The sequence below is a fragment of the Rhizophagus irregularis genome, chromosome 17 (genome assembly GCF_026210795.1).
Source record: "Rhizophagus irregularis chromosome 17, complete sequence".
Classification (NCBI taxonomy): Eukaryota; Fungi; Glomeromycota; class Glomeromycetes; order Glomerales; family Glomeraceae; genus Rhizophagus; species Rhizophagus irregularis.
Window position 1 is genome coordinate 3,454,994 of NC_089445.1, and position 24,259 is coordinate 3,479,252.

The following is a 24,259-nucleotide window of genomic DNA, read 5'->3' on the forward strand; positions in this document are numbered from 1 at the left end:
GATATATTCGTAGAATTTCGTTAAAAAAAAAAAAAAAAGAATAAATATTACTAAAAAAAGTTTTCCAAAATGTTGTTGTCACTTTCAAAAATAACTTTAAATAAATTATATAATAGGTTAAATACAGGTAATATTACCTGTAAAATAATTATGTATTTAGGGCGTAACAAGAAATTTTTCTTGTTTATAAAAGTTTATATGCAGAGTTGCAGATTAACCTCATATTTTTGTTTATAATTAATTCAACATGCTGAATTAATCTCAAAATGGATTGATAGATTAGAAATTACAGATAAGGCAAAAAAATTATATGAATTTAAATTAATTTTTCGTAAGTAAATATGTACAGTAAGTAATACATACGCTCATATATAAATGTGTAGATATTTTATTTATATAATATACATGTATATACTGTATATTACATATTAGTATAAATAATAGTAACAATAATATTATTATTATTGTCATATATATATAACATATATAACATTTTTTTTTTTAACTTGTCGGAATTGCAAAATTTTTTTTTTAAAAAAAGCTGTCTCACATTTCACATCGAATAGAATTTTTTTTGACAGATACTTTTTTTGGTTTAGTAATTAAAATTTGAAAGGTTTTGAAAGAAAGGTTTCACCAATTTCACCAAATATATTATTTGAACTTATTAATTTAATAAATATTGTTATATTATAATAATAATTTGTACAATATATAATATTGGTATTTGAATCACATCGTGACATTACCTTGTGACTTCCTCTTAATTATCAATCTAAAATTTTTTTTTTCTTTTTTGTGCATTTCAAGTTAAAACTGTATACATTAAAAAAAAAAAAACTGTATAATTCGGTAGTATTATTAATTATTAAACCGGAAAAAAGATTTCTTTTTTTTTTTAGCGCGTCAAAAATAAATTTTACGACACGCACATTGTTAGATCTAGATTTTGATGAACTCGTGGTGAATGTTATTTTTTTAAATTTTTTTTTCCTTTATGTGAAATATTAAACAATTGACAATTTTCGTTGTTCTATAATGGAAACAAGAAAACAAGGAAAAAGGAAAAGGAAAGAATTAAAGAGTTATTTAAAAGTGTCAATAATGATTGATAATTCTGCAAAGCATTCATCAGGAAAATATTGCAGTTATAATTATAATGGCTTATTAACCTACAGAGGGTTACAGTATTTCGCACAAGATAAAAATGATGAATATCGCAATGTAATCGAAAGAAAACAGGTTTTAAAACAGGTTAACAAATACCGCAGTTTTTTTAAATGTCGATCTAATCTTCTTTTCTAATCCCCCAAAAAAGTGTTTGAAAAAAAATTTTAGCAATGAATGGTCAGATCCTATAAAAGTAGGTTGGCGCATTTAATTCATCATCATCAAATTTATTAAACTGCATGCAATCTTGCAATCTCAAAGCACCCGGTACAGAAATTATACATTGCATTTTTTAGTGTTCCCAATTAAAGAAATTGTTTTGACTCAGAACTGACCTAGAATAAAATAATTACCAATTAAAAACTGCTCTAATCGACTTTACCTTGTATAAAAAAAAAATTTTTTTTTTCTTTTTCATTTATATTAAACAACTTAAGAAAAAAAAATTACTTTAAAAAGAAAAAAAAGTTTTTTTTTTAAAGTTGTTTAATATAATGTAACTTAAATGAAAAAAAAAAATTTAATTTTAATTAAGATTGGTGAATAAATAAATAATAAAAAAAAATATTTTATATTATTTTTACTACTTTAGTTAAAAAAAGTGAGAAAACACAAGATCAGAGGGGAAAAAAAAAAAATTTTTAATATAAAATGACCCTCTTTGACGTTTAACCCAAATATTTTTTAACAACGAAAAAAAAAATTTTTTTTTAATATAAAAAAACCCTTTAACCCAAATACTTTTTAACAACGAAAAAAAAAATTCCTTTTTTTCCTGCTTTGACGAATTTTTTCACCTTGAAAAAAAAAACAAATTTGCAATGAATCAATCTGAACGTACTCCATCAAACGTTCCATCTTACGCTAGTCTTACTATTCGAAGACGACGGAATAATCGACGTGTAAGACATGGAATTAGAATTGATACGATCCGTGTTAGGAGATTACCAACACAAATTACAAACAATCCATCCATAAATCAATTTTTTAACGGATTTTCTTTCCCCTAAAATAAGGGCAAGCATGTTGAAATATTGATTCATATTGAATATATTACACTAAGCCATTATGCATTAAATAAGCGTAATTTTATTAATATATGGACAATACAATAATATAATTAACAAAAAAAAAACCATCGAAAAATAATTTATCAATAAGTTTAATAAGTTCTTTAAGTTACGCAAGATTTAATAACTATATAAAAAAAAAATTTTTTTAAATTAAATTTAGTGTTCCGTTTATCTGATCCGGATAAATAAAAATTTCTTGGAATAAATAAATAAATATAATATATATATATAATTTTTTTTTTTTTGAAAATTAAATTAGTAAAATTCTTTCTTTCAAATTTTTTTTTAAAAAAAAGACTATTTTTTTTTTACTATGTATCCCAAATATTTCGTTTTTTTTTTTGAAAATTTAATAAAGTTCTTTCTTTTAAATTTTTTTTTTAAAAAAACTCCTTTAACAAAATTCCCAATAATTCCATTTTTATATAAACGCAAGATTTATTTCTCACCTTGAAGAAAAAAAAACAATTTTCGAAACTTCTTTTTTAATGAATTTAATAATATTTTGGGAGAACAAAAATGAGATACTTTAAAAGGCTTTGATTTAAAAAAAACAATTTGATTTCGTGAAAAATAATTATTTTTTATAAAAAAAATTTTTTTACCTAACGAACACTAAATCATCAATATCCAAAAGGTAGTGCTGATGCACACGCTTCGGGTTCATCATGAATACAAAACTATCGTCCAGGCCGTAACGAATATTTGTATCGTATATGATACAATTTTAGAAAGTTGTGAGACGGGATGTAGTGTGTTTAGTTCATATGACCCAGAATCTATCATGCATTATCCCATTACACCAATTCGACGTTCCTGGGAAACCAAGACGGTAGCTTGTTCACGTTTGCAAATTCCTCTCACACTCGCATGGGCTATTACTATACATAAAAGCCAAGGACTGACGCTACCAAAAGCTGTTATAGATAGGAATATAATGCTGGTCTCTCATTTGTTGCAATATCACGGGTTAGTGCTCTGAAAAACATTTTTTTTAAGCCGTTTTCATTTGAAAGGCTTCACCGAATCGGAAATCATGAGAGAGTAAAAGAAAGAAAGAAAGAAGAAAAACGACTGCTGGATTATATGATATTGTAATTTAACGTTGGACAACTTTTTTGCGTCAATTGTATTAAATTCTCTGGGGGAAAATTTTTTTATCGAAATAAATCGAAATTTGCAACGTAACATAAATCGGAAATTTGTAACGTTTCACAATGTATTTTAATTGTACGATTTTAACTATATATATTTATTTAGTATTTTATTGACGATCATGTGATTATTATGCTTCGGACGCTCCAACGGTTCCCGTTTCCTAGAAATAAAAAAATTCACGTGAAGAGTGGGGGCTATTATTTAGACGTAAGACTATCGCTATAGGTTAAGATGAAATTTTAAAAAATAGAAAAAAGGAATTAATGAACCAATAAAATATTAATACCTAAATGGTTGGTAAATTTATACAGTTACTTACGTTACATTACAATTTTACAATTTTGATAATGTAATCGCGGTTTCAAGCTCCCTAACCTTCAGTTCAGCTTGGCTGAGTCTCTGATTGTAATCGACTTGATTATTTTCAACTAATTTGATACGTTGATCAAAATTATTAATATACAGGTTAATACTTTTCAAATGTTTGAGAGTATCGCGTTGGATCGTTTCGATTTGAGTGAGTCGAAAGCACTAAATCGTGAGTTAATTGTTGATTGAGGCGCTGCTCGAACGTATTGAAGGTTGAATCAAGAGCCTTTGATAATTCCTTCAAGTCCTAGAAAAGAACTATATACATTTTTCTAACAAACGACTGTATAACAAGAATCTATATTTACCATTTTGACTAAATAGAAGTTTTTTTAAAAAAAGTCCAACTGATTTTTCGTAAAAGTTATTTTATTTTAAAAAAGAATAAAAAAGATCAATTTATTTTTAAAAATTCATTTTTTTGGTTAAACAAACAATTAAAATGGAGTAAAAGTAAATAAATTGATTAGTCTTTGGCTATTTTTAGATTACTTGTTCGTCAAAATAGGAAACTTTCTTAAAAACTTTCTATTCTTTGACCAAATCAGATCTCATCAATTGAGATGTTTAAGAACGCCTTAAGATTATTTAAACAATTATCAATTAACAAATTAACAATAACGTTTTTATTTTATTTAAGACATCCCTTCGAAATCATTTGATATCATTTAAATAATAGTCGGTCACTCCTTTGCGACACGAGAAAAAAAATGATTTGTTTAACGGAAATCATTGTTATGCCAATTTTTCATATTTAATGTGTTCATTTTATTGCGATACTCATGGCAATTTGTGTATCACGTTATCAGGTAATCAATGACGTATTGTCACGGGTAGGTAAAAAGATTGAAAAAATTTTTTTTCTGTAATTAGAATTTTTTTTTTTTTAACGAGTTACTCATTCCTAAAAAGCCACAAATGTCTATCATCGAAATGAAAAAGGTGAGCTTTCAACAGATAGTATGAAGTTTAAACGTTTGTTTGTTTCCGAGTTTCACCTTGAAAAAATGTGAAATTATAATTATAGTTTGAAGGTTGGGAGGAATTTCCGTAAAACAAAATTAGACTTCACTGATCGTCGCAGAGTGTGCACTGATACATTCATATTCGCGTATGATATTGCCGCGAAAAAAAAGAATGGATCAAGTTGCTCAATTGGCAAAAAATTAGTCTTTTTTTGCTCTTGAGCTCGGATAATGTGGAACAAGAGTTAATAATTAAGTTTCACTTGTAATAAGCGAGTCGAGCACTCAATGATATTTAAATTTGTGATTTGGATCGCAGAGGGTACAACGGACAAAAAGTGGAAAAAGGCTACCTCCGTTCTCAACGAAGGAGTACTAAAGGTGAGTATCTATTTTATTTAAGTTTTATATTTGGATGCAAAGGATAGGAAGGAGTTGGGTTACTATGCCAGAACAACCACCTAAAATGCTTGCCTACGCACCAAGCTAATAATGGAGTACTATCTCTGGTGGGCTTCATTCCAAGTCTACGTGAAGGCCAGTGCCTACTATGCCACAGTGCCGAGAATTACTATGTTCATTCGTAGTCCTGCTGATTCCTGCTCTGTCTTCAGGATGGTTTAGCCCTTTTTTTTAATCATTCTCTTACTGTTTCTATTTCTGTAGCTACAAGCACAAGGGGAAGATGTAAAATCGTTTTGGAGGAGTGTTGAAACCGAAAAAATCGAGGCAGAAAAAAGGTTATTAGAGATGGAAGTGGAGTTAGCTGAGGTATATGTCCAGCATTGATATTGTATCTTAAGTATCAAGTTAGTACAATACCAACTTTTATGTTTTTTATGGTTTTGCAGACTCAGTTTTCGGTCGATCGTACTTTAACGGGGAACGAGGCTCATCGAATCTTTGACCGGAAAAAATTAAATTATGCCTTAAACTCAAATATTACTGAGAAAAATATCGGAAAGCGTTTAGCAGATGACGATGGTACGGAAGATACAAGTATCAACGTGGACAAGGGTATAAAGAGCCGAGTACACCGGAAGATAATGTAGATATTTTCCGTCGTGCTTCCAACGTACAAAACATCATGCGCAGTAAATTCACTTTTTCTTCTCAACATCTAGATCCCAGCTCACGATGATGAAAGTGATGAAAGTGACAATGAGAGTATTATAAGACCAAGAAGCAATTCGCCACTTCACGACGAATTTTTAAGGGTATGGAATCTGTTGTTGATGATGATGATGATGATGATGACTACGTTTATAGTTCGGAATCTTCGTCCTGTGACAGTTCCGATAATGATGATACTGTTGTAGATGATAGTAAGTTGAAGACAAAGATAGAGTTGACTGAATTCGATAAGACATACTTAAAAATGAATGACTCGGACAAATGGATTCTTTCTACGGGAAAAATAGTAGAAGATGCTCTATACAATTTTGGTATTAAATGCAGGCACGAACAGTAAGTATCCTTTATGTATTGGACAAAGCTCAGGTTCTATTACTTGACATCTAACATTTTGCGACTTTCCAAAACCTATGTCATTCATTTGTGATAGATCCAAATGATAAAATTTATACCAATGAAGAAGTTTTTACTGAGATAGAACTTGATGAAATTCGAAAATATAAACTTAAGCCAATACCACAGATGCCCCAAGACTTATTAACGTATCTTAACAGTTTTCGGGTGGTAGGTAGTTTTATATATCTTGTTGATAATACTATTATGATCATTTACTTACTTGTACATCTGAATTAGTCCGACATCTCAGGCCTCAGAGATGCTATATTTAAATCTCAGCAGTGGGATTCTCCATACAATCGACAAACACATTTTGATCATGATTGGATTTGAAATACCGCGTACAACTTGTAGGTTCTGCCCGATAGTAAATTATTTTTTTATTCCTGGATTATTAATTCTATCTTGATCTACAGGTTACATGATTAACATGAATATGAAGCGGGAAGTTTAGAGAAGGATCATCTGGAATTGTGGCTCTTAGTTCATGTTTGGAATTTTATAGACAGAGGATTTGGGAATGTTGATGGATTGGAAACCGCAAGGTAGGGAAGATAACACTATAACCATTCTTCTATGATAAGTGGTTCACATCTTTTTTGCATCAGGTCAGAGTAATCGAACTGGATCTGCAATTGTCAAAATGAAGAGAAAGATTATGGGAAGGTGTGGAGATCTAATCATTTGAAAGGTTTCTACTGAGTACGGATGTTCAGAGGCTGGTAAATCTTTCGAAGGTAACAATGGGACAAAACTTTTGCATGAAAGAGGTATAAAAGCTCCGAAGATGATGAAGGATATGTTTTATTCTTTGTGTGAAGCTGTTGGGATGGAGGAGAAAAAGATAAGGAAACTGCAATCGATCGGGTTTATACACTCGGGTAGGTTTGATGATGGAATTTCTCAAGTTGTATATTGTTCAGACTAGTGACTTATTTTATCATTTCTTTATGAACGAAATTTAGGTCTGATGATGTTATTACTTAGATTGGATTCCCCTGCTAGCTATACATGTCGAATAACTCGAACACAAATGTTGGAAATCCCCTCTCAAATAATTCAATTCGGCTCAAAGGTACTTCCTATAATTGTGTTGGCATGGAAAGCGAAGGTATGTACTTGTATAAGCACTTGTATTTTGCAATCGCTTACATCTAATAATTTTTGTTATTTCACAGATGATTGTTAAGGGTACAATTGAATTTGGCATATTTGGAGGATGAAAAAAATATAGACGATCAGCTTCAAAATTTACAAAATAGTTGTGAATTTTCTCCTCCACAGATAAAATTAAATCAAGCGATTGCTTTCGATTCCCTGAGTTCAAAGAACAAGACTAGAAAAAGGATTACTTAGAACTCTAATAACAAGTCTAAAAGAAATTCTAAGAGATAGTCTCTTACTTTAATCACTAGGCTATTGCATAAATTTCAATATAGTATTGGTTAATGGGCCTCATAATCATATACTGCTACTCCGAAGCACTTTGATCTTTTTACATTACAGTTAATTCGTTTCTTATCAAATTCTTCATTACAAGATTTACCCTAATAATGTATTAGTTTAGCAACAATTTAAGCATTAATAAAATATTTGTTACAATTTGCAACATGCACTACGTGGTAATGATAAGTCTCGTAGTTCTTAGGCTGAACGTGTAGATGTAGATTGGCCGATCATTTATCCGAGCCTAGCCATAATTATAGTGATCCTAACGCATCGGAAAATTTATATATACTGTATCTTAGGATTTATGCCTTGAAAATTTGGTGTAACTCTTATCGTTCCCGATTTTCATATTTTCTTAAATTTTTTTTTTTATTAAATAATACTGGATCACAGTAATTAGAGATGGCAATAATTTAATAAACATTTTTATTTACAATATTGTTATATTTAGTACAGTCTTGTAATTTTATAAATAATAAAAGTTTTGAAATTTAGTAAAGTTATTTTCTTTTTTGAAGTTTTTCTAACTTATTTTGTGCATTTTTGTTTCTTTGTTTAGCTGATTTTTCATACCAATAAATTGCTTTATTTATATCTTTTGTAACTCCTTTTCCATATTGATACATTAAAGCAATATTATATTGTGCCATTTCATCTCCTAAGTTTGCTGCAATTTGATATAATTTAAATGCTTTTTGTTTATCAATTTTATTTCCAATACCTTTATCATAACAATATCCTAATGAAGCTATTCCCTTTGAATATTTTCCTTCAGCTGATTGCTTATATAATTCAAAAGCTTTATTACAATCTTTTATAACACCAATTCCATTTTTATAACAATTACCAAGATTATGCATTGCTATTATATTCCCATTATTTGCAGCTTTTTCATACCAATAAAATGCTTTTTTTAAATCTTTTCTAATTCCTATTCCTTTTTCAAAACTATAACCAATTTCTAATTGTCCTACTGCATCATTTTCATTAGCTACTTTTTTATAATATTCAAAAGACAAATTTTCATTTTTCAAAGTTCCATATCCATAAAAATAACAATCACCAACGAAAAGTTGTGCTAATACATGATTTTTTTTTGATGCATTAATAAACAAATTAAATGCTTTCTTATTATTTTGATTTGTTACAAATCCATAATAGTTAAAATATCCAAGTAAATAAATAGAATTTGAACTAATTTGATTATTCAATAACCAATTGTAAATTTCTTGTAAACTTGCATTATAATTATTAAAATGCTTTTCTAATTCTGAAATATTATAATTTCCCTTATTTTTTAATTTATAAATATAATCGTTTATTTCTCCAACTATCATATTAAAATCTTTTTCGGTTGAAAGATTTTCTGAGATCTCAAAAGAATCAATTTTTTTTGTATCTATTTTCATTTTTTCAAAATTTTGCATAAGTTGAGATAATTCACCTCGTGGTTCTGAGTTATTAGCACTTAAAGAAATCGCTTCATTAAGTTCTTGTTTGTTTTTCACCTGATGATTTTCGATTATTACGTCTGTTTTGATAATTAGTGCATTTAGCCAAGTAACTACTTGATTTATGGTTGGGCGATTATCAGGTTCTCCATCCCAGCATTCTAAATAATAAATATAATCAATGATTTGATAAGAAATAATACTTAAGTAATTAAATTTGTCTTACCAGTATAAATTTTTGCATAATTTTCAGGTGTTCCAGGAACAACAGTTTCTCTGAGACCTTGTAAAATTTCTAAAGCTAAACCAACATCATATTGTTCATCTTCAACATAAAAAGGAGGTTGTCCATTAGATATTTCCCATAATAATACGCCAATACTGTAAATATCACTTTTTTCATTTAATGAGTAAATTTGTGTTGCTTGGTCAGAACTACTTCTTCGTCTGTTGAAAATTTTTGGATCAACATAAGGAATCACTCCAAATAATTGGGATTGCAAATTTGATGACATCCCGATTCTTTTTGATAATCCAAAATCTGCCAATTTGATCGTTTTATGATGAACTAATATATTACCGGAATGCTATTAAAAAAAATGTATATATTAAACAAATGATGCAGATATGATATTATTCAATTATTGAAAGAATAATGAATAAATTACCAAGTCACGATGGACAATTCCTTCATTATGTAAACATGATATAGCACAAGATAACTGGTATGCCATAATAGATTTGTCGTCCCAAGTAAGGTTAATAAAGTTTTCCTTCAGATAATTTCGCAGACTACCGCCATCGGCATATTCCATTACTAAAATATAATTATTATTACCATGATATTCTAAAGAAAAAAAGAAACGGTCATTAAAATGCATTGTGAATAAATTCATAATATTATTAATATTAATTAAGGTATCATTATAATACCTGCTGATTCAAATTTTGTTATTCCATGGCAACGGATAATATTATCATGATAATCTACTTCACGCTGAATTTTTAACTAAATAATTTAAATTTTTAAATAAATACTATTTGATAATAATAAAGAAATAATATTATTTATTAAATTACCTCACAAACAATTTCTTTTAAGGTGACTTTGTTAAGATTAAAAAAAGATTTTAATGCAAAACATTTCAAATTTTTCCAATTTGCCCTGTAAACCTTTCCGAAACCTCCGCTACCAATTTCTTTAAAGTCACTAAATTCACTATATTCATAATATTTTATATGTTCTTTATTAATGGCTTCTTTAATCCATTCATCGGTATCATGCATTATGATATTATCAGACATATTGAATAATGACAATTTAACAGAGAAGTATTAAACAATAGGATTGAACAGTCAAAGTTTTAAAAAAAAACTTTTTTTTTTTCTGTGAATGAAGAAAAATTAAGTATTTATGCAATTTATTTTCCGAATACTGTAGTCACACAGATAATCTCAGCCGCAGCACCGCAGTAATGAAGAAATTAATCCTTATTTTATGACGGTAGAAAAGTATTGTAAGTTCAGATACAATAGATGAGAATTCATTCAGTATTACATGCAGAAATATAAAAATACATTGATGAAATTTATCAAAGTAATCCATTGGGTTATCACTTAAAAAGCAAATAAAAAAATTTCATATTGAATTGTAAACAATATTAACTACTAAGGTATCTAATATTAATTGAGAAAATGACAACTAAAGTGTTAAATTGCGAGAATTCCAGTAAAAAAAAAGGTATTTTAGCAAATTTATAATTAGTCAAATGTTTTATTGTAGATCTTATATGTGGAAGTTTGTAATATTTCCATCATTTAGATTATCAAATGTATCAATTTACCGGTATGTTTTAAATAAACTACTATACTTATCTAAAAATATATTAGCGTTTAAAATTAGTATTGTGACATGACATTTAATACTGCTTTATATGGCTAAAATTATAAATAAAGTTGAGTTTCAAGTAAAAAAAACTTACTGGCTGAACGGTAATGTATAATAAATTTTCTTTCTGATAATATAAAAAACGCAGCCAACTGAGCCAAGTAATATGTCTTCATCTGAAACGATGCAGAAATTTATCTTACAAAACATTTGACTGTCAAAACCATTATTGATTATTCATTCCTTAATTCCTATGGAATATCCACTTACAAGTATGGATGGCGTTCAGTAATTTATTATATTGAGGGATGGGGAAATAAAGAAGCAGCATTTGCAGATGTAAATAAAAAATAATATTATAGAATGTGAAGCTAAAATTCGTGTAATGGAGTCATCTAATCTTGTCTTGAATATAAACAAATTTTTTTGAAAATAATTTATGTGAAAAAGCTAATCAAATAAAGTTAGTTTATTTTATCAGTCGTGAGGGCAGAACAATAAAGCTCCAGTGATTTGTTGACTACTTCCCCTATCCAATAACTGAACTATTTATTATGAATATTTAATAAACTACAGTCTAACCTCGATATACCGATATTCGATATACCGATATACTATTAAAAACTTGTTATACCGATAAAATTTTATTTTCCCACTATATGTGAGGACATATAAATATCGGTATAACTTTGATATAACGATATTTTCTAAAAATTTCATATATGTCCCGACATATCGTTATATAAATATGTAATAGATTTTAACTATCATATTAAATAAACATCATTCATAAAATATCAATAAGGAAAATCACGGACGACTATTAGGAAACGTGGTATAAAATTTAATTATTTAACGATTTTAAAATATTATCATTATTAATTTTTATTTTCTTATAAAACACTTAATTGGAAAAAAGAAACTCGATTGTCAGTTTTTCAAAGTCAAGATGTTTATAAAACACGAAATGACAATAACTTTTCATCCATTATTCTACCTAAAAATTGACGTGACCTATAGCATATATTCTTTTTCTTTGGTCAAAAATCATACAAATTTTTTTGTAATAAAACTTCGTGAATACACGAAATTGCCCATCCAGATCTATAAGATGATTCATGACATTAAGTCTCATTATACAAATGTTTCTTTTTAATTTTCCTAAATAAAGGAAGGGGCTTTGAATTTTCAGGGATCTTCTCTTCTTACACAATTTGTATTAAAGCCTGAAAAAATCTATAATTAAGATTCTTCTATCACGTTTTGTTTCGATTATGTATTACCTTTCTGTTTATCATTTAAATCCATCCCATTGTCGTTTCTAACTGTTTTGTTAATTTCCTATCTTCTCGTTTCTTCTTATGACTAATACTTGGTCACCTTTTTTTAGATATTTTCTCTGTTCTTATACTGCGCCACTTTCCATTATTGAGAAATTTTCTTATTATTGACGTGTGTTTTTTAACAAAGTATAGGCGACGACTTCATTAAATTTCTATTATTTCAGCTTCTATTATTACACTTGTATCGACGAACAATTTTGTCAGCAAATTTGTCCTTAATAAAATACAAGTAATACAGTACATTGATATATACTTTGTTGTTGAGGAATTATTTAATAAAATTTTAACGTTTTGTTTGACATGGCAAATTTATTAAATGAATAGTATAAAATGCATTTCAATAAATTTACATAGTTCTGCGTGTTAGTTACATACTGTGCATCGTGAATTGCAATTTTGAATTCATGTTTCCCAATAACAAAATTTTTGCTCGTGACTACCAACGACCGCTTTTGAACCAATCGTATCTGAGCGTTAGAAATAGTTCTGATTAAATTTCCAAAGAGGACGTGACATTTTATTTTACGACATACTTAAGTCAGTTTTGGATCAAGAAATATCAAAAGAGAAAGAAGAGGATTTTATAATTGAGACAGCTAAAAGATACAATATAAATTAATCAAGATTCATAAGAAACAGATATTTGGATGAAGATAGTATGATGAAAGCTATTAGCCTATTACAAAATCAATTAAAGAAAACGGTATAGAAAGAGATGGATAGTTTATAGTTAAACCTTATTGTGTGACTAACAAGCATCCCCAAAATACTAAACATTTTAAAACAAAAGAAATTATTAAAGCCGATCAAACACCTTAATTATCACTGATGACGCAAAATCTGGATGATGAAATCGAAGGCAGCGCAAACAGACTGTTAGGGTAGTTTAGATTAACTACGATGTTAGTAAAGATCATCACGGAATTGGCGGATAGAACTTTAATTTATTATTATTATTATAACATTCATAAATAATAAAGAAACACGTATATTCCATAAAAAAAAAGAATCAAAAAATGACCTCCCTCGGTTACTTCTACGGTTGAAGAGTAATAAGAAAGATGTAAGGAAAAAAAGGAGTAAAGGAGTAAAGGACTAATAATATTAACATATCTACAACAATATTATTTTTTTACAATATGTACAAAGAAAATTAATGTGAACGAAAAAGTTTATAAATTTTTAAAATGTTCCAAGAGATTTATTAACTGGCAATAATTGATCTAAAAAAGATATTAAATTTCGAGAGAATTAAAAATCTAATATCACATATTCTTCTCGCATGCTCTAATGTTTCTTCATATCTGATATCCTTTGGTGAGACATTGGCGGCACTAGCGGTACTACCATGTTCACCTTTGTTGAACTTGATCGTGTTTGATTCTTTGATAAACGATCAAAAACATTATCTCTTGTCGATGTTTCTGATCTTGTGTGTGTATGATGTGACATTAATGCACGTTTTTCACATTCACTAGTAGTACTTATTACGCTTATTGTATCATCACTATCGGGTGAACTATGTTCGTATGAACTTTGTCGCGTATGATATGCTGATGTTATATCTTTGGAACCTCGTCGTGCCATACTGCTTTGTGATCTTCGCTTATCAACAATTGCCAAAATGTCCGCTATCGCGTGAAACATTCCCACCTGATTCTAAGTAAAGACTTGTTAAACTACTTTGTCGACTATGTGCAAGAATTGTTGACCCAACGTGAAGCGAACTTGAAAATTGAACACTAGGTTTTCTTCGTTCTAAATGTTGATCACTGGATCTGGAACGTTCTAAAGGTTGACTGCAGGACCTTGTGCGTTTAAAAAATTGACTATTGAGAGAACTTGTGCGTTCTAAATGTAAATTTCCAAGCTCTATTGAAGGAGAAATATTCTCATCATTTGGTGTTGATGGACCATTCTTTAATCTTCGACCATTTAAACTCCTCTTTACATCATTGTAACCAATGCTTCCACTGCTATAATCACTATTACCAGAATCTTTTCTCTTTGAATTTGTTGGAACGTCCGGCGTTGATGATTGAATTTCATTAGTTCGTTCAGATACCTTTTCGCGTAATTGAAGATTTAACAAGTATAAATTGCGTCTTGATGATAATCCCATTTGACAAGGAGTTCCAAGAGTTCCTGCAGATACTGCAGCCTCGAAGGAAATGGCATTGGAAGTACTATTTTCAATATCGTCCATCTGTAATTCTCTCTTTTCTGGAGTTGATGGACTTAATGATCTTCCATCAAGACGTAAAGCTTCTTCGAGAAATCTGCTTTTCTTCTCGTATTTACTTGTCAATAATGATTTTCTTAAATCCATAATTGTCCTTTCTCGTTGTTCTAGAATCATTTGAAGAGACCGATATCCAGTCCGAAGTTTAATAATATCCTTAAAGAAGGATTCCAATATTGTATAAGATTCGAATTGATCCAAATTTTGTAGAACTCGAAAAACATAGTCATATAAGGCTTCATGTGATGCAACCTCTGGTAAGATGAAGGGAAGTTTCTTTTCAGCTTTATCAGTCTTAATATAATTCTCTTCTTGGTCCGCAGCAATACTTGATTGTAAAGAATGAATCTCAGCATTAATGCAAGCAATTTCCGAGGTAATTATCTCAATCTTATCATCTAATGCTTGAGCATATCCTCTTAATTCATTTCCAATTTCACAAGTACTATTTATTCTTTCTTGTTCTTCAAGTAATTCATTCTTCTCCTCTTGTAAATTGTTTCTTCTAACGATCCATTCATCCATCACTGCTAGTGTTTGACGACCACTAATATATTTACAGATTGCTTCATAAAGAAGTTTTTTCTTATCATAACCACTGGCAAATACTTCATCATAGATAGGACTTAAATCATCAGAGGATCGTCTTGGTTCCTTTCCGTCTTCACAATTATTAGGTGCTGAATGATCACGGAAAGCCTTGGCTATTAACTTAGGAGTAGTGGTCCGTTTCAGTAATGCCATAACCGATTTAAGTTTTTCATTTGTTTGTAAAACTTTCTTCCGTCTCTTTTCAAGCATGATTTTTTGCATTTCACTAGTTCTTTCAAGACGGTTCATTCGTTCTTGAGCAGCTTTTTTTTTACGACGAAGATTTTGAATTTCACGTTGATTACGTTCAGTCATTTCACGAACATCATTCATGCGCTTTATCATTCGCGATTTTTCACTTTTTAGTTGTTCAATTTGAGCACGCATATTCTTGAGCATTGTTTCATTTTGATTCTTTGATGTAGCATTTTGGGTAGCTTCTTGAATTAAACGGTTCATCTTGTGTTCGTAACGGGCTTTAAGTTCGACCGCAAGGATCGAATTCTTATCACGAGTACTAGCATTTTGAGCGCGTTTAACAGCAGCGTCCCTTTCTTGTTGTAAGGCTTCTTGCATATCATCCAACCGTTGTTCATATTGATTTCTCATATTAGTATATTGTTTTACAGCAAATTCTAATTGTGAAATGAGATGTTCTTTAACAATAATATCAGCATGAATTTGACGTAGCTCGTGGGCAAGCGCAAGAGCATTTCGGGATGAGCAACTAGTGCAATATTGAGAAGAATCAGATTTAGTTGAATAAGGAGAAATTGGCTCATCGTCAGAATTAGATTCTTCAACAGCTGGAATTTCACTGGGAGATACACTACTTAATCTTTTTTCCCATTCGGGTACTTCAATGGTTTGATTTTCACCGAAATATTCACTGCTTGATCTTCTTTTTTCCTTTGAATAATTGGGTATAATTTGATCAATATAACTTTCACTATTAGTTGATGAAGGTTGTTGAATTACAAGTGGGTCATCATATAAAGGATCTCCATTATTTATTATCATGTAACTTTGTCTGAGTTGTTCATTGGCCTTTTCGAACTTTTCTCTGGTATTACTGCGTCTTTTTAATTTTTGAGTTATTTTGAATGATTCACCTTCGCTAACAATATGTTCATCAAGTTGACAAGATGAAGAAGGATCAACAAGTGAGATTTTATTAGAAGTCTCATCAGAAACTGGAAAGTGGTCATTGGCTCTTGTCTTACTTTTCTTTGAAGAACGTTTCTTCTTCTTTTTACCTTTCTTCTCTCCACTCTCTTTATTACTATTTCTATCATTATTTTGATGATAAATATCCTCATCAGATGAAAAGATATGAGGATCAGGGAACTTGATATGATCTTTCTCAGCCAAGGAAGCTTTATATGGATGTTGAGCAGCTTGAGCAGTTAAAAGTTCGGCAATTTGATCTTTAGGATTTTTAATTTCTGTTTCATATCCTTGAATGATATGATGAGTTTTTATCCTATGTTCACGATCATTATCTGAAAGGCCCTCATCATTAAAACTAATTTCCATTAAGAAAGTATTCTTTTCTGCATTTACAGTTTTTTTAAGTTCTTGTTCGACATTTTGAAGTTTCATTTTTGTCATTCCTAATTCTTCTTTAAGACTCTTAATTTCTTCTTCATATTTACGACTTGTTTCTTCATTACAACCACCAGCTCGTAAATTTTGAATTTCCACCTTTAATCTACTTATTTGACCACAAAGTTGATTTATCTCAACAGAGTTACCATTATAACTTTCATTAACACTAACTTTATTCTTAATATTTCGAGCACGATTAGCGTATTTTAGTGTATTTAAGGTTTCCATAAAATTAGAATCAGCTGGTGAAACGCAAGCTAACATGAGAGTTTGACTATTACCACCAAGTGAATCTTGCAATAAACGTGTTAATTTTGAATCTCTGTAAGGGATATGTGTAACATTTCTTGATTCATCACCAAGCGCGCTAATTACATTACCAAGAGCCAGTAAACTCCCATTAATTGCAATTCCTTCTTTTTCTCTATCACCTATGGAGTTAGTTCTCTTTAACTATTAAATTTTTTTGTAAAAAAAGATAAAACCACATAAATAATTCCGACTATATAAAGAATACAATAAAATATTAATAATTACCCTTTCTGAACCAGCTAAATCTACAAAATGAAATTTTGAAGTTACTTTTGATGTCAATGATTTTTGTGCTGGTGGATCATCATTTTCTTTATTTTCTTCTAAATTTTCTATTCCTGTTTGTTTAAGTATTACGGAAAATATAGCGTGTGATCTTGAAGATACTATATTCATATCTGTTGAAGCGACAGTTCGACACAATGAACCCTTTTGTAATTGTCTAATAACAAAATGAAATTGCGTGTTAAAAAAATATCATACGTATATCTTAACGTCATATAAAAAAAAAGAGCATACCCTAAAAGTTCATCTGGGCCTGAAACTTGAACTTCTCTTACACCAGCCCAATGTATTTGACCGTTAGTATCTTCTCTTATCATTAAATCACTCCTTCCTTTTTTATTATTTTCTCTACTTTGTGGGTTTAATAAGTCTATAAGAACTTCATTATATAATTCTAAGAATGATACATAAACTTCAAATTGATAAGAAGGATTTTTTTCTTTTCGTTCGTGAAGGTCAGCAAATAATTTTCTTATGGCACGTTGAATTATTCCTAAAAAAAATGACGTCGCGTCATAATCTAAGTTTGATGATCATTTTAAATGAATAATAGAACAATGGAATGAATGCATCATATTTTACCCTGATGTTCGGGTAGAATATTTGAACCGTCTAAAGCTGTACCCATACTATATGTTTTACCACTGCCAGTTTGACTAAAAAAAAAATAAGGGTTGAAAATTTTTTAATAACAATTAATTTTTATAAATAATAAAATATACAAAATATTTACTTACCCATAAGCTAACATTGTGACATTATAACTAAAAATATATATATATTAAAATAAATAATATAATATAATAAACAATAATAAATTATATATATATATATATTTGTTATTTATATTTGATTCTTCTGAATGACGTGATATTTTTTATCCTGTACTCACCCTTTCACCAATTTTTCTACTAGCGGACTTGCGCATTCTTGAAATACTTCTTCTTGTTCAGTATCCGATGGGAATACATGATCGAATGTAAAGGATTTATCGTTTCCAATGAGTATTTGTGGTGCGTCAGATATTGTTGTTAAACTTTTATTACAATTTTGTTGTGTTTCTTTTTTATTAAGTGGTCTCACTCTTAAAGCAACTCTATTTATTATAAGGAGAGGACAGAAAGGAAGATGAGTGAAAGGAGGAAAAAGATAAAGGTGGAAGAAAATAAATAAGAAAAAGACTTATTAAGATTAAAGAGTGCTAGGTATGTGGCACAAAATTATCTGTGACGTATTGCCGATCATTTTAGTACCCTAGCCATGGCGAAAAAAAAGTGACTGACACGTGACTTTTGGCCCGCATTACGGCGTTATGCACTAACACGTGAAAATAACCGGTGAAGAATAAGGGGTGACGAATAAGTTTTTACCTACTCAAAAAAAACAAGTCCCTCAGATAAATATAAAAAGTGGAAACGCGGTGGGGCGTGACGGTTGTGATGAATAAAATGCAGTCACGTGTCAGTCACTTTTTTTTCGCCATGGCTAGGGTTGTAGATCATTTCATTGATCAATGAACAATATAATTGGCGTAAACTACACATGATTTTTTGATTTATACTTACCGCACGGAAGTTGAAGTCATTTTTTTCGTGTGTATGTATATATATATAACGAAAAGATTTTTAAAGCAAGAGAAGCAAGAAAAAAAAAGAAATGTATATATAAAAAAAATTTAAAAGTGATTTTCGTTTTATAATACAATCGAAAATATATGTTAATATATATATATTTCTTATATATATTTATTCCAAAATTTATAATATATTTGTTTAATCGTAATTATTTATTTATTAAAAAAAAAAAAAAAAGAAAGTAACATATTAAATCTTCTAAAAATTATTTGTTTTTATTTTTATTTTTCTTTTTTTTTTCTAAATTGAGAGCTTATATACGGAAAAAAACCTCAAGTTTTTTTTTTTAGTTTTAAAATTAAACAATCGATTGTAATGACTTATTATTATTCGAAAAAAGAAAAGAAACAATGAAAAATAATAATAATAATAATCAAACAAGAAATTATATTCAGTTTGTTATTTCATATTTTCAATTTTATCATATTAACAATAATTATTTAAAATTATTTTCAGCCAATGAAAAAAATCATTTGATATTAAAAAATTTTTAGATTAAAAAAAACATTTTGGTTAATTGTCCAACATATCATTCTAATTAAGTTAAAAATCATAGAAACATACTAAAACAATGTTTTTTTTATTTACATTGATATTCACAGGGGCAAAAGAGAAATTTTTTGATATGTATTATTTATACTTACAAATTGAGTTACAATTTACAAATAAATGCACAATGGCCAAATTTTCGAATTAACTTCATCAAATGGCTTTGTAATATATATGCACTATTTATTATATATTAATAATATGAAATTACACGTGGCAATCGTGGCATCTCAGATTATAGAACATCAGCCATAATATTCTAAAAGCTTGTCGATATTAAACCTATTAAATAATAAGTTTTAAAATATTTTTTTTTAAAACACATCCGATACATAATCCGATCGAGTCGCATGGTATATATACTATTTAATATTATTTTAATAATCTAGGTTAATATGGATTATGATATTAAAATCGCAATTTGATCACGTTTTTTCTATAACTATTGGTGATTGGTCTTAGAATAAATGTAAAAATCCAAATTCCAAAAACAATATTGAGGAGGACACTTTATATTTTTTTTTTTTCTGCCCATGAAATTATCGACAATATAGTAAGTAACGCATTGTTAATTCAAATTATCAAGCGCCGTTAGCATCTGATATTAAAGTATAAAAATAGTAAATTGATGATTTAATACCTTGATATGTCGACGTAGACCAAAGAAATACCGATTTTAAATTGTTTACAACGTCAAAAATTATAATGAAACACTACTAAATTAAGAAGGTAAGAAAAGAAAAGAATCCACAATTTTAATAAATGAATTTAGATAACGAAATAAATGAAATAAATGAAAGAGATAGATTGGAATCACAATGTACGATAATAAATTTCATTGTTATCAAATGACATCTATTTTTCCCACTCTAGTAAGCGTTATTCATGGGCTGTGAAGATATTTCTGCAATGGCAAAAAAATGCACAACCATAAATACAACATCAAACATGTGCACGATGGAATGTCAACAAACCTGTCAGGTTTAAGTTTAGAAAAAATTTTTTTTTTTTTTTGATGTAAATAAATACTGTACATTATTTCTCTATATTTAAATATATTCATATGATATCTCGGCATTAGTAATTTACCGGTATAACTTTTTTCACACGAAAGAAATGGAAAAATATATATATATATATCTTTTTATGATACATTTTCGGTTTAGCGTTTTTTGATTTTAATGTAACTAATTCCGAATCTCCGATATAAAAATCATATATATGCTAGACGCTAGACGCTATTTTAATGAGTTATTCAATTACTGTGCTATTTCTTTTGTGAAATCAAAAATTTTTTTGTATAATAAATAAATGTATTTTACCAAAGAATACTTAATTATAAAGTAATTATCGCATCGTAATGTGGGTTTATGTGAAATTTCAATGAATATGAGAAACGTTGGTCGATAATCGATATATGGATTTCATTGTTGTTATACGATTATTATACAGTTTAACAACTATAGCTTAGATAATTAAAATTCGTATTGGAACTTTGGTAGGGAACAAATAAATCAAATTATTAATGCTTTTTGTGCATGAATGGAATTTTTCTTTTTTTTTCTTTTATTTAGAGAACCCACGCATAATATCTTTAATCGGTCAAAATTGAATGTCTTTTAAACTTTAATTAAAATCTCACATGTTTGAAAGAGAAATCATATGTTTAAAAAAAGAGAAAGAAGTACAAATTCGTATGTTGATTACTTTGATGCAAATGTACCCTTGTTATTTGATCTGCATAATATATTTTACAATAAAGGTGATACCATGAGGAGAGTCAAGTCCGATACTTTTGCTACTTTGGTAATGTGCATGCGTGTTTGTTATTTATTGGGCGTAAAACATAATAATAAATTTTTTTTTTTTCGTCCTCGCTTATTAAAAAGTCTGAGACGGATTGAATAAACATAATTTTGCCGATAGAATTTGATAGAATTGATCTTTTTTTTCTTCATGAAGGTCACATTAATAAAAATTTTTTTTTTACAAAAAAAAAAGAAAAATCACAGTTCGCAGTATGGTAAAAAGTTGTGAAATTGATAAATAAATTTCGGAATTTAATATTATGATATAATTCCGAAAATTTAGTATTTAATCATTTATTAAAAATTCGCGTTACTCCGAAGAACCACATTTGGATCATCGTATTAATTATATGCAAACTATTTCAAATTAATAAAGTATATTTATCTGTTTATTTAAAGTCATTTTTAAAAATAAACTGATTCAGATCGGGTCAATAGTTAAAAAAAAACTGTATTATTGCATAGAAAGAATGTTCTCATTCTGTTTCAGAAAATAAAAATTTAAAGATGGAATGACTTGTGACGATTGTGACGAATTTTCACGACTAAACTGTATTTGTCATTATAGAACGCCTATTTTTGTTCAACCTACGGGAAATTGTAAATTTAATCCTAAATATGTCAATGTTTTATTTGTAAACAATGTGGTGTCATTGATTGAAAGATATTTAGGTAGTACTAAAATTAGGTACCAAGGGTACGAAGTGTGAATTAAATATATAAATAACTTATTAATAACAGAAAAAGAGACTTGAACGAGTTAAAAAAAAAAAAGAATTTTTTTTTACGAATTAGTTAAAGAATTTTCTTCTGCCTTACACTATTTAAGGGTTATCAAAAGGGTTTCAGACTCATCATGCAACTAAAGTTACTAGGAACATCCAAATTTATATAAAGATGAAAGAATTGACCTGTTTAAAAACCTGATTTTTTTCAAATAATTTACCAAATTAATTTTATGCAGATCAAGCCCATGAGTGATGATGATACAAAATGTACTGCCTTTTTTGCATATTTCCCTATGCATTTTATGGACATTCTATAGACATTTTATGTATACTGTACACTTTACATATATTTTCTGAACGTTCCTTTTTTTATAGGGTATGAAAACAATGAAAAAAATACAATTTCGAAAAGATGCCCATGGGTTGGTGGTTTGATGTTTGGTTTACATAATTACATTACCCTTTATTATTAATGCATTTTACATTTTGCATACATTAGATAAAGAGGTGTCATGGACAACGCGTTTTTTTCGAATTTAAGATTTAATGTTTTAAAATAAAAAATCGGTAAAAAATATATATATTTATATTCACATAATTAGTTCATTAATTCAAATTATATTTTTACTGCGATCATTCCTATAAAAAATTGTTTAAATCAAAGAATTTTTGTTATTCATAACAAACGATAAATTATGTATTTTTTTATTTTATTTTATTAAATATAAATATAGAGTGGGGTAATAACAAGGGAAACCCCTGTTAATTATTACCGTAAGCTAAGCTATACATAACGTTATATACACATGGCTGTTATTTATAATTCCGAGGCGGTACCCGAATTCTATTCTATATCATAAAAGGACGAATTAAGAGAAATGAAAATCTATCTAAGTTATAATCGCGAGAAAAATACAAATAATAATCAAAAAAATGAAAAATGAAAACTATAAAATTGTAAAGGAATATCAAATACAGTATATTAATAAAAGATGACCATCCACCCGAATGTAAATATTTTGAAGTAATATAAGCGGTACTATTTTCCGAAATGTATTAATGCCTAGTCAACTTTTAACCTTAACTTTACTAGCATTAACTTTAATTTTGTTCATTAGCAGTTAGTGATTTCCCCTCATGTTACCGATATTCACAGCACGAATGATAAACTGGAGATAGCGACAATCTTATATTTATTGTCCGGAGCGAATGCGAAGGACTATACTGTATACAGTATGTCTACGCACTATGAAAAATGATCTATCACGTGACCCGGAATTCCAAGGCGTTATGCTGCTAATTAGTAGAAAATCGCTACCATTCTTGATATATGTTAACATCTTTATTTATTATTATTATGATACCTCGCTCCGGACTTACTTACAACGGTTCCCGTTTCCTAGTCTTTACAATACATTACTCAATTAAAATACAAAAATTTACAATACAAAGTTAATTATAGTCGGATTATTTAAATATTCAAATAATAAAAAAATAAATAGGCTTTAAACGCGCGGTTATTAACCGGGTAAGATTTTTTTGACCGATTCCAACTTCTAGAATATTAAGGAATTTTTTATTATGAAAATAAGTTATAATGTTATATGTTAAATAATAATTATACATTACTATATACTAGGTATAACGATAATAAAATATCTTGAAATTAATACTGACCATATCTTGAAATATGCACTCCAGTTTCCATTGAATATATACCAGTTTGTTTATATTTTTAATATATAACGCCAATAATGTCTGAGTTTTGTTATCACAAGACCGTCATATTCGTCATATTCATCAACTTCATCAACTAAATGGTATTGCGTTTCAAAAGTCATTGTCGATAAATCCCATTGAGTCATGAAACCTTTATTAAACAGAAATAACTTTGTTTGACAAAAAAGATAGTATGTGTATTCATTAAACCTTTCTATATCGTATATTTGAGAATGTTTCAAATATTTCCAAGGAGTTGCGGGCTTATTTATAAAAGAGTACCGGTAAATTTTATCAAATTCATTAAATCACCATTAGGAAGGAATTCCATAGGACGATCAAATTGATGCTCTAATCGAAGAATTCGACTATCATTTAAGTCAAGAA

At 28.6% G+C, this 24,259-nt stretch overlaps 5 protein-coding genes across 5 annotated transcripts; 2 read left to right on the forward strand and 3 right to left on the reverse strand.

The window, feature by feature from the left end:
• Positions 1-4,688: 4,688 nt before the first annotated feature.
• Positions 4,689-6,537, forward strand: OCT59_009453 (uncharacterized protein; the record flags this gene model as incomplete). The annotated part of the gene is made up of 11 exons (XM_066133567.1): positions 4,689-4,712; positions 4,798-4,804; positions 5,055-5,116; positions 5,402-5,506; positions 5,587-5,783; positions 5,860-5,881; positions 5,952-6,060; positions 6,194-6,202; positions 6,300-6,331; positions 6,424-6,433; positions 6,503-6,537. The coding sequence occupies 11 exons, from the start codon at positions 4,689-4,691 to the stop codon at positions 6,535-6,537; spliced, it is 612 nt and encodes a 203-aa protein (XP_065999996.1).
• Positions 6,538-6,584: 47 nt separating this feature from the next.
• On the forward strand, positions 6,585-7,488 carry OCT59_009454 (uncharacterized protein; the record flags this gene model as incomplete). The annotated part of the gene is made up of 7 exons (XM_066133568.1): positions 6,585-6,615; positions 6,682-6,713; positions 6,771-6,810; positions 6,874-6,931; positions 7,034-7,146; positions 7,231-7,376; positions 7,444-7,488. 7 exons carry the CDS (start codon positions 6,585-6,587, stop codon positions 7,486-7,488), a joined length of 465 nt encoding a protein of 154 aa, XP_065999997.1.
• Positions 7,489-8,214: 726 nt separating this feature from the next.
• Positions 8,215-10,470, reverse strand: OCT59_009455 (uncharacterized protein; the record flags this gene model as incomplete). Its single annotated transcript, XM_025331363.2, has 5 exons — positions 8,215-9,326; positions 9,392-9,752; positions 9,834-10,012; positions 10,099-10,174; positions 10,246-10,470. The coding sequence occupies 5 exons, from the start codon at positions 10,468-10,470 to the stop codon at positions 8,215-8,217; spliced, it is 1,953 nt and encodes a 650-aa protein (XP_025188843.1).
• A 3,213-nt stretch (positions 10,471-13,683) lies between these two features.
• On the reverse strand, positions 13,684-13,983 carry OCT59_009456 (uncharacterized protein; the record flags this gene model as incomplete). Its single annotated transcript, XM_066133570.1, has 1 exon — positions 13,684-13,983. One exon carries the CDS (start codon positions 13,981-13,983, stop codon positions 13,684-13,686), a length of 300 nt encoding a protein of 99 aa, XP_065999998.1.
• Positions 13,984-14,005: 22 nt separating this feature from the next.
• OCT59_009457 (uncharacterized protein) lies at positions 14,006-18,585 on the reverse strand (the record flags this gene model as incomplete). Its single annotated transcript, XM_066133571.1, has 6 exons — positions 18,327-18,585; positions 18,172-18,198; positions 18,017-18,090; positions 17,669-17,927; positions 17,375-17,591; positions 14,006-17,290 (listed from the first exon to the last, which is right to left on the reverse strand). The coding sequence occupies exons 2-6, from the start codon at positions 18,183-18,185 to the stop codon at positions 14,006-14,008; spliced, it is 3,849 nt and encodes a 1,282-aa protein (XP_065999999.1). The 5' UTR covers positions 18,186-18,198; positions 18,327-18,585.
• Positions 18,586-24,259: the final 5,674 nt, after the last annotated feature.